This window comes from Haliaeetus albicilla, chromosome 1 (assembly GCF_947461875.1).
Source record: "Haliaeetus albicilla chromosome 1, bHalAlb1.1, whole genome shotgun sequence".
NCBI classification, from domain to species: Eukaryota; Metazoa; Chordata; class Aves; order Accipitriformes; family Accipitridae; genus Haliaeetus; species Haliaeetus albicilla.
Genome location: NC_091483.1, coordinates 75,779,812 through 75,795,058, shown reverse-complemented (window position 1 = coordinate 75,795,058; position 15,247 = coordinate 75,779,812). Strand labels below are relative to the sequence as shown.

Below are 15,247 nucleotides of genomic sequence, written 5' to 3'. Positions count from 1 at the left end.
GACTCACACAGCTGTTACAAGGCTAAGATAACATTTATTATTCTGAGGTATAACATTCTACTTGAGCATAGTCAGCAGCTGTGTGAAAATAGTGAAGATTCTTATTTTGAACTGAACTTTCATACCTGCCAGAATTTTGATAAGTGGAAGCTCTAATGTGCAAAATAATTTCCACAAACCTTGAACCTGTAAAGCAAGATACAAATAAATTCTTCAGCCAATTTTAATCTTAAAACATATAGTAGTGTCATTATGTGGATCTATTTTCCAGTAAGCAGTATTTCACTTTCTGTATAATCCTTTCTCATATGGCAACACTGTTTGTGGAATGAAATACTACTTAGTGTGAATTACAGTATCTAAATACTGTAGCCCATTATCACTCCATTTTGTGGGGAATAGTAACACATTTTGTAATAGTAATCATTTTGTACAGGAATAGTAATAAATATACATACCTCACTTTTCTAAATGGTTTCTTTTTAGAGCAAGATCCATTATAACAGAACATACAGTTATCCCTTTTTCTTTATTCACTTGAACAATTAAGCAACCATTCAGAATTCATAACTTTGTCTTCATTAGGAAGAAAATAAAAGATGATACAGGTATGTACCCAATTTAGTTACAATGAACAGGAAGTCTGTTTTTTCTCTAACCACTGAAGCAATCGGTCAGCAACACTTGTCTAAAAACTCCTCAGTAGGCTGTCTCTCAGTGTTTCTGTGCATTTGGTATTTCTGTGCCTTTGGTGTTTTGCTCTTGCCTTCCTTCACAGATTGTTTCATCATACTGCTGGGCCACTTAGATATCCAGATCAATACAGCTCCATCAACTAATGGTCTAAGCCCTACACTTCCTACCATCAATTTCAAGGAAAACCCCTAGGATTCTATGATGTACCTTCCATCAGAACCTGAGCATACCCCTAAATTCTGACACTTTTCCAGGTATATGATTACAGGGAGAAAACAAACACACACAAAAAAAAAACACTAAAAGACTTCTTAAGATGCATTCCGAACTGCAATAAGGGCTAAAATAGAATAAATTAGATCACTTGGAAGGGACCTACAACAATCATCTAGTCCAACTGCCTGACCACTTCAAGGCTGACCAAAAGTTAAAGCATGTTGTGAAGGGCATTGTCCAAATGCCTCTTAAACACTGACAGGCTTGGGGCATCAACCACCTCTCTAGGAAGCCTGTTCCAGGGTTTGACTGGTGTTTGGCTAATACAACCTAGAGCAAAAGATATGCTGAGAGTTTTTGTACCCAAGGAATACATTGAAAAAACCCAGTGACACTCTGTTTTAACTCTGTTAACACTTTTTAGACTGTTTCATATAGCTTTAAAATGCCAAAAGAAAAGTCATAATATTCTGAACATTTCCTGTTCTTAGAATCTTCATTTAAATATTTGGTTAACCGTTGCAGAGGAAAAGCTTCTTCTAAAGATTAACCTTGAGACTAACCATTTCCTCCTTCTGGAAAAAATGGCAAATTTGATTGGCAACTTTATTTTAAATGTTGACCAGCACTGTAAACCAGTAAGGATTGAAGCCTTCTATTTAACTCAAGTAGAGATTCTGATTTGAATGAGAAGCACATCATTCACTCTCTTAAATTCATGACAATACTTCCGAAGTTACATCTGAGTAACTATTTTTTATATCTTACCTGTAAGTCATGAGCAAGGTCCATCATTACATTATAAAGCTTCTCCAAGTTCACACCTACATTTTGATACTGATATAAATAAATTAAAAAAAAAAACAAACAAGTTTTAATGCTAACATAAAAATAGTCAGAATACTATATATTTTAAAAGGGATTAAGCTATATCAAGATATTTTTCTGTATGTCTCCTATTATATTTAACATTTGAGTAATGTTCTTAGACCTCTGACAAGCAGAATTCATGAACAGAGCAGTACAGATCATGAATATTCAAGATTTTACCTGTTCCTTTATTTACATTTTCCACAGACCGAGTATGGAGAAATAGTATCACTAGACTCCCTTCGACTTGAAGTCAGAATTCTACTACTACTTGTAAAATGAAGAAAAATTCCTTCCAATTTTCTCTCTCCTATCAGTACTGCCACTCTTCTGTGCCTGAACTATTCAGTTCCTTCCCTTCTGTTCCAGCAGTGTTCTGCACAGAGCCATGCCACCTCATTCAGTTGGCTAGAAGACCATTTTGAAATGCACACAGACACTGAGAATACAATCCTTAGCTCCAAGAACATGGTCACTAAAAATAAACTTAATGTCAACCTATTAAATTTGTTTATCAGGCTAATACATAAAATGTAAACAATAAAATGCTGTTTTTCATTATTAAATTCCTGTGAGGAAAGATGGGAATGTGAAAAATGCTGCAGACGTACATTTTCTTTCTTGCACCCTGTATCTTCAATGATGGCTGAACAATCAAAATTATGGAAGAAATTTACATCCAAGCCATTAAGTGCAAAAACACTAGCACTGTCCCATAAAATTCCTGGACCACAAACTTTAGAACCTTGGACAGCATTCCAGAGGACTAAAGTTACGCGCTTGCCTGTCCATGTACTCTTCCCCGATAATCACATACTGGTCTGTGTTGAAGGCAGGAAATCAGGTTACATGGAATTAAGTATGACATGTTATGATTGTTCTTAGTTTTTTACATAAACCAGTGAAATTAAACTAAGGGTTATTTGTGTAAAAAGAGGCATTTAGTCTGTGTTGATAAATACTTCTGAACTTGGCCACAATACTTCAAGACAGACATTAAGAAATGTCAGATAGGCTAAAGAGGAGAACCAAAAATAATAGTAAGTTTAGAAAACATGACCTACAGAGAAAGAGATTAATCATGTTTATTTAGTTTAGAAGAATAAGGTGCAGGAGGAGAACATAAAAGTTTTTACAAAGAAAATCTTATATCAATTATTTTCATGTGCGCTAGGTATAGAACAATTAGCTTAATGGAACCTGCTTAATCTGCAGACTACAAAATTTTTTCATGAAGTTAAGACTAGCATCTCTAAGGGACAGTCCAGGTTTTGATTGCTTTAAAAATATGTTTAAGATTTTCTTGTTTATCTCTAGATTGCAGATTTCATAGCTAACCACATACAAAAAAAATTTTATCAGTTTTTAACACCATCTCCCCATCTCCTCCTAGTTTCATCAAATGACTCACAGTTCTAGTACTGCAGGATTTGCCAAACAGTACCACTGCATTCACTTTATCCACTGTCTTCATAATAATTTAGATAACTGCTAGTACAGTGCCATTCAGTCTTTCCATCTCCATCTTAAATAACAACAAATATTTCCACATCCTTTTTATAAAGCAGCTGTTCCATCCTCTGACCTTTTAGAAGCCCACTGTGCCTTTCTTGAAACGCAGAGTCCAAAACTGAACAGTCTTCAAGATGTGGGTGCACCAAGGTTTTTTTATGGCAAAAAAATCATGTTCCTTTTCTTGTTATCAATACCTTTCCTTATGGTGCCTATACTTTGTTGGCTCTTTGGCAGCTGCTACACATTGAACCAACATAAAACTGGCAACAGTGATTCCAAGATCTCTTCTTAAATTGAAACTACTCTGCATGCATTACTTTCAATTTATGCTCGCTCAATTTAGTGAGATCCTCTAGAGTTCCATACCCTGAGCTCAGCATCTGACTATCCAAAAAGGTAAATGAGATTCATTTGACATAAGGCATTATTTTAAAGTGTAATTAAGATTTCTAAGAAAGATTCTAGTATAGTTCTGGTTTTATATAATAAATGGGAAGGAAAAAAGAAGAAAAAAAAACCCTGACAGGAAAGACTGATGAGAGAAGTCTGACAGGGAAAACCTTCATTAAACTCCATAAGACTATGGAATTTTGAGCAAGCAGAGAAACCCAGAATGGAAGATAAATATCCCAGACAGAGTGCAGTACTGATTGCAGATTTCTGTCCACGATAGTTTGGGAAAAAAAAAAAAACAACCAAAAAACAACAATAGCAAGAACTGCAGGATGCCTAAGCTTACTATTTTATGTTTGACAACGTGACTGTAATGTACATCACATGGAGGACTCATCAGAGCAGAGATCAGTTTTGAGGCCAACAGAACCCTAACCACTTTAGAAGATAATCTGTTAACACTCGCTCTTTCTTTCTCAATAGCCACATTGCTGAAGACTGACCTACATTTGGCTAAATTCTTGGTGAACAGGGTATTCCGAGATAATTTCTACTAAATTAATACGCATAGACAGTGCTGAAAAGAAATTTAAAATCTGCTTCCCAAGTGAATTACATCTTTCTGTCAAGAACAGTAGAAAAGTTTTTTTAAAAAAGAATATATTGACAGGAAACCAAATGGCCGTGAAATCACATGGAAAGCTTCTCAATTGAAAAAGCACTGAGAAGGTTTCTTAGGCATCTTGTAGGCAATCTATCTTCAGGTTTATCATACACCCTATGTGTATTTTAAAGGAATCCTAATTATTCTACACTCACTTTATTATTTGCATTCCTATCTTGGAGCTGATGGAACACCAAGAGGGACCCTCATGCTATGAGCTGCAGAAGTCTCTCTGCTACAGACCTGCCGCTATTCTACAGGTTTCTTACCTTACTGCTCTCACAAAATACCTACAGTTGGGAGAAAAAATCTGCTCCAGAAGAAATATATTCCTCCGGGGCTTTTAATATGTCCAGCCAGAACGGTAGTTCTTTTGAAGCAAAAGCAGGTAAGAATAATTAAAGTGGTTGGGAAATCTTCAAAATCCTTCCTAAAGAAGGGTCTATATAGTCTAAATAGATCTCCAAATTAAGGATTTTTCTAAAAGAAATAAAAATTAAATTCATATTAAAATTAACAGACAGAGGAGGATCTTCCTTCTCTCTTCAGGGAGGTAAGGACCCTTCTGAGTTTGTGAAAAGGTATCTCTGGACACCTTTTTCCATCTGAACAGGGTCTTTTCCAGGAATTGCTCCCTGAGCTAGATGCCATTATCTCCTCCTTGTCTTCATGATGACTCTCAGAACTGCCTGCCTGTGTTTCTAGGGATTGAGGGTAGGCACGGACTGAGACACCAATACATCCAAACACTTGATCCTGTGTCCTGACAGTGAAAGTCAGCTGTAAATCAAGAGGTAAACATAACCCATCCTCCAAACAGTGTATAAAAATCTGCCTTGTACACAAAACTCACAATTTTGGCCTACTGTTTGCAAAACAGCCCCATTATTTGAAGAAATACAGAAGTCTGGAACGAAAGCATTACAGCAGATGCAGACTGACAAAAGCAATGCTTCATCCATTATTTGATCCAAACAGAATGCAAAAGGAATCCAAATTACTTGTTGCTGTACAAACACAATAGAACCAGAACTGACTGAAAATTAGTTTATATTAGGACAAATTGTAACACATTATTGCTATAGAGGCATGCATTCTGGTACACAGCTGGGAAAGAACCATCATGGGAACTTTATCATATTGGTCCAACTAATTTTAAGATAAGAGAATTGCTGAGCATAACAGAAGCGTGGGAGACACCTATTAGTTACAAGAAGTTATGTTTCATGCTAAAAACAGAATTACCCGAGTTTTGCAATAATCTTTGCTGCAGACGTATTTTCCTACCACATACCATAAAACAAAGGGGCACTAGCATTGCAGTCATTCGGAACACGCTTAAGCCTGGATCATAGTTCTTCTCATCTTGAAATGACCATATGACTCAAGATAACAGCAGATAAAACTGAACAGATTCTAGGCAATCAGATGTCTGTTAGTGGGAAGCATGTCCTGGCAAAGCCCCAGCAGCAGAGAAGAGGTAACAGGGGTAATCAATTCCACTGACAGCCCATGCAGATTCCCCATCTGCTCAAGGGCTATTAGCCTATACAACTTCAGCGTTGTTTGTGTTGGTCATTTGTGAGTAGACAATACGGACACCTACTGTACAGGCTTCCCCTTGGCCTACAGCAGACCTGAAGACTGCAAGACTGAGAAACAGTAGGCCCTTGAAGGTAGGATGCAGAGGGCTCTCTTCAACGCTGAAGTACCTAGATCCACTGGTAGTCATCCTTCTTTTATAACAGTCTAGTCCTATCAGTGAGGACTTCCCTCTACCCCAGACAGATTAATTTAAGCAGGCCCATACTTCAGTGAAAAGCCATCAACCTGTCTCCAAGAAACCTCGTCCATACCCACTGGTACTGGAACAAATGAGCTGTCTGTGAAATACTACACTTTCAGCAACAGACAGCTTACTTGATCCCATTCTGGAGGTGGAAGTAAGCCCAACGACAGCCTTCAATTGACACCAAGATTTCTCATCAGCAAATGCAGCAACGACAAGGCAGTACGATGTTTAGCACCTGTTTCTTTCAGCAAAGGTTTCAAGGTATATGGACTATGACCCCTTTTACTAAGCCTTCTGACACAGCATCAAATATACAGACAAGCAGCAAGTAGTGTATATTCTGTGCTAGAGAGGTGTGTGGGTGAGAGGTGGGCTACAGAATAAAATAGTAATCATTCTTCTAAGTACTAGGCCAGGTGGAAAAGACTAGTACGATATAGAGGGAGCTTAACTGAAGTAGTGGGGCACAAGACATGATAGATCACCTGGCATGGATCCCTCTGGGAGTACAGACAACTGTTAGGAACCTACCAGTAAAGTCAGAGAAAGAAGGCTGAAGAGAGAAATCTGGCAAAGAGCTAGGACTCTTAGGAAGAACTGGGACTCACTGAGCAAACAGAGAAGCCAAAAAGAAAGTGGGAGAGTCCAGGGAACAAATAATTGCATAAGGAATGGAGGGGAATAGTCACAGGATGTTAGAGGGAGCCATTAACCAGGACTTGGGTGAACAAGTCAGCATAAAGGCACTGGAGATGGTTTGGGGAAGGAAGCAAACTAGACCTGAAGTAGGGCAGGAAGGAGGACTTCAATATTTAACTCAGAGGTGGGAATCAGGATGACAAAATTGAGAAATGGTAACTAAGAATAAATATGATATATGAAGAACAAAAGACGGAGTCAAGCTAAGGAAAGAGAGAAGATTAAGGATGCTGACTCACAGGAGGGGATATCACATATAGAAATAACCAACAAGTTTATAGCTTCTGCCTGTTTGCCTGTCCATTCCCTACACTAACAGCTTAAATCATCAAGTAGCTTCTGAACAACTGCAGTTTACAGCTAGTGTTTTAAAGGAAACTGACTCTGGTTTTCTCAGAAATGTCTATGCTGATGGGTATGTGCTGATACTACTGACCTCTGCCCATGCTCTAAGCCCACTTGACATCTGTGGATTTGTATCCTAGAAGCCCTATTACAATCATGCTACAATACTTGTGTCTGAACAAGCAAGATCTCTGAAAAGTTAAAGGTTTCCAAAAAAGCCATCATTTAGGTTGCTGCACACCTATTTTTTACCATTCAAACAACTTCTGAAGGCTGTGTCCAGAGTAGATCACCATGCCCCAAAATACAAATATCAAAATTTTGTAACATTCAGTAAATTAAGTTTCAACAGACAGTAAGACATTTCTATAGTGCTGGGAATAACATCTCAAGAAGTTCATCAGACATTCTCTCTTACTTAGAGTAAAAATTCACAGATTTTTTTATACACATGCTTGAAGATTCACATTTGACTCCCTAATGTTCCTCAGCCTATGATGTGGTATCCTTACCAGCTGTGAAATTCGGGAAAATTGTTTATAATAATTAACTAAATACAGGCTACAAGTTCACAGGAATTAGAGAACAAGGCACTAGACATTTTGGAAAGGAAAGCTGGAAATCAGTTTGCAGGGAGGTGGAAAGAAAAAAGATCACATCATACATTAGATTCTACACAAAGATTATACATTAATTAATATTGTTACTGAACTTCACAGTTTTGAAGCACAATTTTTCAACTGTTCCTGGAGAATATGATCCCATCTTGGTAGAATGCAGTGAACCCTTCCCTTCTCCCCTTTCTTTAAAATTCAATTTCCAACAAGTAGTATTAATAATTTTCTTCCATCAGAAAAGCATTATCTGTCTTTTTTTTGCAATATTTTGTAAGCAAAAGCAATTCTTTTATCATTTCCTTCCCCTTTTAACCCAACCAGAAACAATTTAAAACAAACTACTTACTGATGCATTTCTCAAAGTGTCTGTATCTGTATTTATTGTTCCCACAGAAAAAGGCTTTTCAAAATACTTCTGTATTAAACATTCAAAAGAGGGAACTGTGTCGCTGGGGTTTATCAGCCACGCTGCAATCCTTGGATCTAACACAACACTATCAGCAACTACAAAAATAAGTTATTTCTGACAATCAAAATATTTAAATTAGCTCCCATGCTGAGAAATACCTCTAAAGTTTTGCCCATCTTTCCTGTAGATGCACATCATAAACAGACAAGCATTTACCCTATGAAAATGTTAAACATTGAATTCACAGCTATAACAAATGGTCAGTATCATGACTACATAGGAGTAAGTTCAATACTGAATATTTTTGAACAGGGGTTTTTTGTGGGTTTGTTTTGGGGGTTTGTTTGTGGGTTTTTTTCCCCAAGTTTCAAAATATAAGTAAACCTTTGATTTTTAAGATTGACTGTAAAGGCCTCTCTTTCTTATCACTGGAAAATTTCAAACTGAAGTTTTTCTTGTGAGTGTCTCCCTCTGGTAGTTTTGTTGTTGCTGTTAACTTGATTGATATCCACAAGATTGCTATTGGGGGTCAGGGGAGAGAAGATTTACTTCCTCACAATCAGACTTCTGAGATCTTTAATGTATATATGAATTCACATATGGGTACACAATGCACTATTCCCCAAAATCAGAACCTTTTGTCCTATAGGATCATATGTGCTTACACTGCGCTTTCTCTCATGTTCACATAGATACATAGGATGGAGCAAGCCTAGTGCTGGTTTTTTTCCCTTTGAACTACAGTCTCAACATATGTACTGTAGTACTACAAAGAAGAGGAGAAAGAAACTAGTACTAGAATGCTTTGTGATGTATTCAAAGATAGATCTAAGTATCCTCTTCAGTAACCCCCAAGTAAGTCCAAATGACAACCCACAGGTATATTTATAGAGAACTCCATGCTATGCAACCTTACAGGCTCAGTTACCTGGAAGCAAACTTTAATGTCCCTAACGCAAATTACAGCTGCAGGACTATTCTAAAGAGAACCAGGCTTGTTAACTTCCACTGATATAACTGTTGCTGAAAAGAGCTTCATGTGTCTGCTCAACAGATGTTAGGGAAGGACGCATCTTGTCCCTGAATCAGCTTGAGCTCTGCTGGAGTGGCCAGATAACTGAAGGATACTTCCTCTGCATGGTCTCATACCAGGATTTTACGTAGCTTGCCATCCTTTTCTCTGAATGCAAACAGCTATTCACCTCAAAAACTAACAGATGCTAAGGAACAGCCTCGGAAATTGTCTCAAGTATACCATCCTAACAGTACTACTAAGAGAGTCTTTCTGTGACTGGAAGGACAGTCTTAGCTTTGGAATCGTGCAGCTTAAGAAAGTATGTCAAACCGCATCCACTCCAAAACTACACTTTGGATGTGTCACCGGGATTTCCACTGCTCTTGCAGCAGGAAGTAATCCCTACAGGAATTAAATGAAACTTTGACAACTGTAACGGACATATTTGCCATGAACAAAAATGATGCACTGTGAAGAGGCAGACTAAGCAACTCAGCCTCACTGATGGGCAGTAACACTTGCAGCTGATGGCTGTTGGAAAATGCCCAGAGGCCGCAGGAAGGCTCTGCCTAGTGAGATGCTGGACATTCACAAGCTCATGTGAAGACTCCATGAAATGAGCACTGATTTTTCTAGTAATAACAACTACATCTTACCAAGGATACATGGAAGAGAATCCTGTTACCAAATAGTCTCTGAGATACCTCAAAGATCCTTTTCTCATATCTCTATTTACAATGAGCACAAGACAGTCTCTAGCTGAAAAAGGATAAAGAATCAAACCCCCATCCATCCATCCCTCCCTTCCTTCCCAACTAAAATTTTCACCAAAGGTGAGGGTAGCAGCAATGAGTTATAGCCACCAATTCAGTCTTGGAACAAGGATGACACCTTCAAGCTGAGGAGGCGGCACATACAGAACCAAGACAGAACAAAGCTGAAAGGAGTGAAGCAAAACCAGGGTCAAGCTGGGATGAAGTGAAGAATCTGTGCTGATAAAAGCATACTTTCCTCAAGATTGTGAAATTGTACTCAAGTCCTGTCCTTCTACTCTGAAACATTACTGGATCCCAATGGCAAAGCATGCCATATTTTACTAGTCAGGGCTATTCTATCTGTATGTATTCCATTGGTTAGTACACTATTTTGAGAACGAGTGCTATCATTCAAGTGATTGCAGTCAATATGACAGACAGAAATTTCAGTGTTTGCTTGATTTACCATGATGTAATTTTTTTTACATTAAAAAAGGCAGGGGTTTTGTTTTGTTTTTTACCATAGCAGAAATAATGGGTGAGGAAGCATCAACTTCCAAAGTTTAAAAAAACCTACACAAGAATGCTTTTGGATACTAGCAACTTCAGATTCAAGTCCTATGCATCAGATAGGATCTAACCTAGATCTAGTATTTCCTGTGTGTACAGGTTATAAAACTGTCACTAGTGCCAGTACCATCACGATGTTTCTCCCCGCCCCCCCCTTCCCATTCCCAGGGCTAAGTGTCTTTTGTGTAGATCTTCCCACCAGGTTCTAAATCATCATCAGTTTACTGTGATTTACTCATGAAACTTCTCAGATGCTGAACACAAGCTGAAGACTCTCCATATACAAGGTCCTTTCTGAAAGGTCAACACTTATTTTTGTAATTCACTCAGCAATAATCCAATACGTAGAACCAAGAAAAAAAAAACACATTATATTTACATCTTATATCTTCCATTTGTAGTTGCTTTTAAATCCATACGAAAGAGTCTTATTTGTTCCTGTCAAAAAACCAAGGACCCATTCAAGTGATTCCTAATTCTGACAACTATGAGCACCACTGGAATTTATTTTAGCCTTTTCTCTTGAGCAGAGAAAGTTTTTCTAGGGAACATGAAACATGAAGTAGTTTGACCTTTCCAGCTATAGTCAGGACTGTGTTGAAAGCTTCTGTTCCCATTGGAAGCTATCCTTAAATTATTCAATGATTTAATTCCTACTCTGAGAAGAAATACATCATCTTGACATGCCAAGCCTCTGGTCACAACCTTCCCCATGAAGGGTGTTCTTTTGCATGGTACTAAAACTCTGTTTTCCAATATATTACTTAACCACCAATCTAGTTACTTCTACACCTAGTGATTTTAACAGAAACATCACAAGCACAGATATTTTAGGATTAGATCACAGATTAGATTAATTACCTTGTTTCCAGCTAATTTCATTACCATAAACTTGAAGTAAAGTCCTCAGGAAATCTTTTGCGTTGAAGCAAATAATCGGAACTTTGCAATGTAGCATTTGAAACAACACTCGCCTGCACAAAAGTAGTTCATTAACACACAATATATTGCTACTAGATTTAGTGAATCTATTTACTTTATACATTTAATTAGCACCTAATACTAAACACTTAACATTTCTTTATTCCTGTAAGAACAGAATACTGTATTTGAATATTAAATTCTCAATTCAATAATACCTGAAGCTTCATTCTGTAATAAATTGAACATCCTAGCAGATATACCTTATCATGCATTCATAAAGAAAACAAATCCTTAGGTGACACTCAAAATTAAATGCAATCTTAATCCAAAACAGCAACTTGCATCCTTGTAATACCTTAATATACCCAAGTAAGATCAGAGAGGCTTCTGAGTTAATATAGTATTGTAAAATCATGATTTAAAAGTTACTAGACAATCTAAATCGCCATAATTGCCTAGTGTTAATATGCTATTTAAATCTAGAATGCTTCATCTTTGACACATTTTTCCATGCTTTTTGAAAATGTCTATAGTTCCCACATCCATACTATTTTAAATAGATTTTACCAATTATAGATATTAGTATATAGATTTTACTAATTATTTGTGACATTTTTATATAAGCTCCATTTTGGGCAATATAGAAAAATAGTAATTTTTTATAGAGCTTTCACAGTTATCTCTGGTAGTGTGAAACCACAGTACCAAGTTTTTGGACATATTAGAAGTTGTGTAGATCATAAGGTATCATTGTATACAGCGTAGATCCACTACTAAACAAGTGCACCGCTCTTACAACAAATAATTACTTATAGGTTTCATCTAAATGCTAATACACTTATTCAACTTGTTTATTATTGATGTGTTATTCTCAATTCAGAACAACCTGTATTCAAACCAACAGCTAGTTATTAAACTAGTTGTCATATAACTCTGATATTACAGCTGGAGAAGTACAGGTAAGTGAAGTGATTTGTTTCAAGTCACAGTGGAGCAGTGGCAGAGATGCAACTAACAACCAAGTCCAACAACTTTAAAATGAATGCTTTGTGATTTAATAACCCAAACTCAGCAGTTTGCAATAAAGCAGTTATTACTGGAAGTTGTAAAACATTCTAATGAAGTTTTAAAATTCGACTATTAATATCTAAGAATCAGATTCAGTTCTCATTTCTCCCTTAATGGGATACTATTTCAAAGTTAATAGTAAGGAATAAAAAAGGATCTTGGTTATATTAACTGGAAGTTTAAAACATAATCCAACTTTTTCTTAAATTTAGTCCAACTATTAGACAGATACATAAAGCATTTACTTTAAAAAACTATCTTGTAATTTTGATGTAACATTATTACTGAATATTAGGAAAACTTCATTCAGGATCTCAAAAGCCACTAAAAAAGCCTGTTGTGCTCAAAAAATTAAACATATTAGCAGAGCTCAAAAAGGATGTTCACCGTAATAACATCCATCAAAAACGTACTAGATAAGAAATGCAGTTCAGGAAATGGAAGTTAAGATACAAAAAAGAGAAACCTGGATGAATCATATTTTTTGGTGCCACATAGCTGTAAGCTATTCATAAAGGATTTCTAGGTGAATGTAAACACCTCACACCAGAATCCCAACCTAGTTCTGCAGGGCTGCAGTTAGTGATCTGCTGAGCCCAAAGGAATAGACTATACTTATTTGGTTTACACTAGCCCAGGCTTGACACAGAACTAATACAGCTAATACGAAATTCAATGAGCTTGACGTGTAAGGAGATTAAGGCTATGGCATGTAACCAACATCACTGTTGCTAAAAGCATACGTAAAGCAAAACTGTATTTTTTCCTACATGCTCTCACCAAGCAAATTTCTTGTGGTCCTGTTGTTCTTGTTCCCAAAGAGACGACCATTCAGTTTTTACATAAATTAATTTATCATTTTCATTAGCAGCATTCCAAGTATAGTCAGTTGAAGAGTAACTGGGAGGGCAAGGTTGATCAGCCCCATTCTTCACTAACACAACAACGCCTTTTACTGATGAGGTTAAGACCTGTTAAGTATTAATTACAACAGTGTTTCTTCTGACAGATTTTATGCAATCCCATAAAGAAAACGTCCCAAATATTTTACAATATGAAACATATTATGTACGCTAGAGTTATTGCATACACCATTAACACACTAGAGGAGCATGCAAGTGTTTCAGCCTTGAAACAAAAATCCAGTGACAGACACAGTAAAAAGCAGGAAAAATATTCTAATTCAAACAGTCTCACTTTAAGTATACAAATGCCTGTTTAGCCCAAGTGGTTTCATTTTTTTTAAGTTTTACTTGGTAACTAAAAATAAAACGTAGTCAGAAGCATTAAGGTTTACCACAAAACTGGTCCAGGTTCTAGGCTCCCAATGAACATGGTTTTGTGTTTATCAGTCATATGCACAGTTCAAATGGTTCTACAAAACTGACTCTAAGCAAAACACGTCATTCACTAACCTGCTCCGAGTTGAGCTGTGAAGAACCATCTTGAAATATCATAGTAGTTACAAAAGCCTTTGCCTGTTCTATAGTTGCAAGCAATTCTCTTTTTTCTTCACATCCCAGACTCCTGATATCACAAGGATAATTTTTAGAAGACTCCATTTGTCCAGAAGTGCAGTTGTATCTTCTTTCATGTGAAGAAGCATAGGTCTTTACAGGTAACCTTCTTGTTTTCTCTGAACAACATGTAGGCACATCTTGTTTTCTTTTAAGAGGAGTAGCTATATTCTTTTCACCATCCTTCAGGTTTTTTGCTTCTACTGAAAGATTTCTTTCTCTATATCCCCATGTTGGCAAGTCTAAATCCTGGTAATTGCTCGCTATTTTGGCATCTTGACAGCAAAGTATTTCATCGGTATGTACTGTCCTGACTATCTCACCAGCAGTACTTTTTTCAGGGCTGGCAGATGTTTTTAATAAGGCAATTGTGGAATCATGGATCTCCTGGAAAAATTCGAAATTTTTTAGTGAACCAATTGTTCAACTTATTAGGACAAATAAAAATAAATTGACATGAGTTAATTTAGATAAGCTTTGAAGGAAGTGATATTCTATGAAAAAAATGTCGATGCAAACAAAACAAAGTCAGTTTAGGGGAACGACACTACATAAAACAAAATTCAAGTATTTATCAGTAAACATTATTTTGTTGATTTATATTGCTTACATACAAAACCACTGGGGTTTTTTTTAGTCTTAGTCCAACACTAAAAATGGCACGTTAACAACTGTAAGATGCATCTAGTCCAATAGCCTGTCTTCCATAGTGACTAGGTTATTAGCAACCTTTGTCTGAAGAGAGAAGAGACCATTCATTTCCCTCTTTCGCTTCAATATTCAGAGCTTTTTTATGACAGCTTAGTTTATTAAAGAACTTCTGGCAAGGGACCATAATGACGGCTTTGGAAAAAAAAGTACACCAAGTTAACTGGATCTCTCCATTTTCTTCAAACGACCTACAAGATTGTAAGACGTAACAAAAATATATATGAAAGTTGCACTGAAGTAGTATTATCAGGTGTATTAATATGTATTATATTCTATTCTGTTTAATCCACTAATCCCAGAACAGCTTTCCTACTTCAGATAGTCCCAGGATCAAACAAGAAGTTGTATGGTAATGTTATGATTCTACTCCTTCATCGTTGATTTCCTTTAGAAATTTCCTTGGTATGCTACTGGCCCTAGTATTTCCTTACTGTTTATTTTGCTAGTTTCTTCTACAACCTCTTCAGCCAA

The 15,247-nt window shown here is 36.7% G+C and overlaps 1 protein-coding gene across 1 annotated transcript in view; it reads right to left on the bottom strand.

The window, feature by feature from the left end:
• POLN (DNA polymerase nu) overlaps positions 1 to 15,247 on the bottom strand; it is a 106,745-nt gene that overhangs the window by 84,046 nt on the left and 7,452 nt on the right. Inside the window, exons 3-8 of the mRNA XM_069795280.1 lie at positions 13,964 to 14,452; positions 13,329 to 13,519; positions 11,418 to 11,530; positions 8,154 to 8,311; positions 1,681 to 1,749; positions 126 to 186 (exon numbers count right to left, since the gene is read on the bottom strand). Of these exons, the coding sequence (XP_069651381.1) occupies positions 126 to 186; positions 1,681 to 1,749; positions 8,154 to 8,311; positions 11,418 to 11,530; positions 13,329 to 13,519; positions 13,964 to 14,452 (1,081 nt within the window). The remainder of the gene's footprint in view (positions 1 to 125; positions 187 to 1,680; positions 1,750 to 8,153; positions 8,312 to 11,417; positions 11,531 to 13,328; positions 13,520 to 13,963; positions 14,453 to 15,247) is intronic.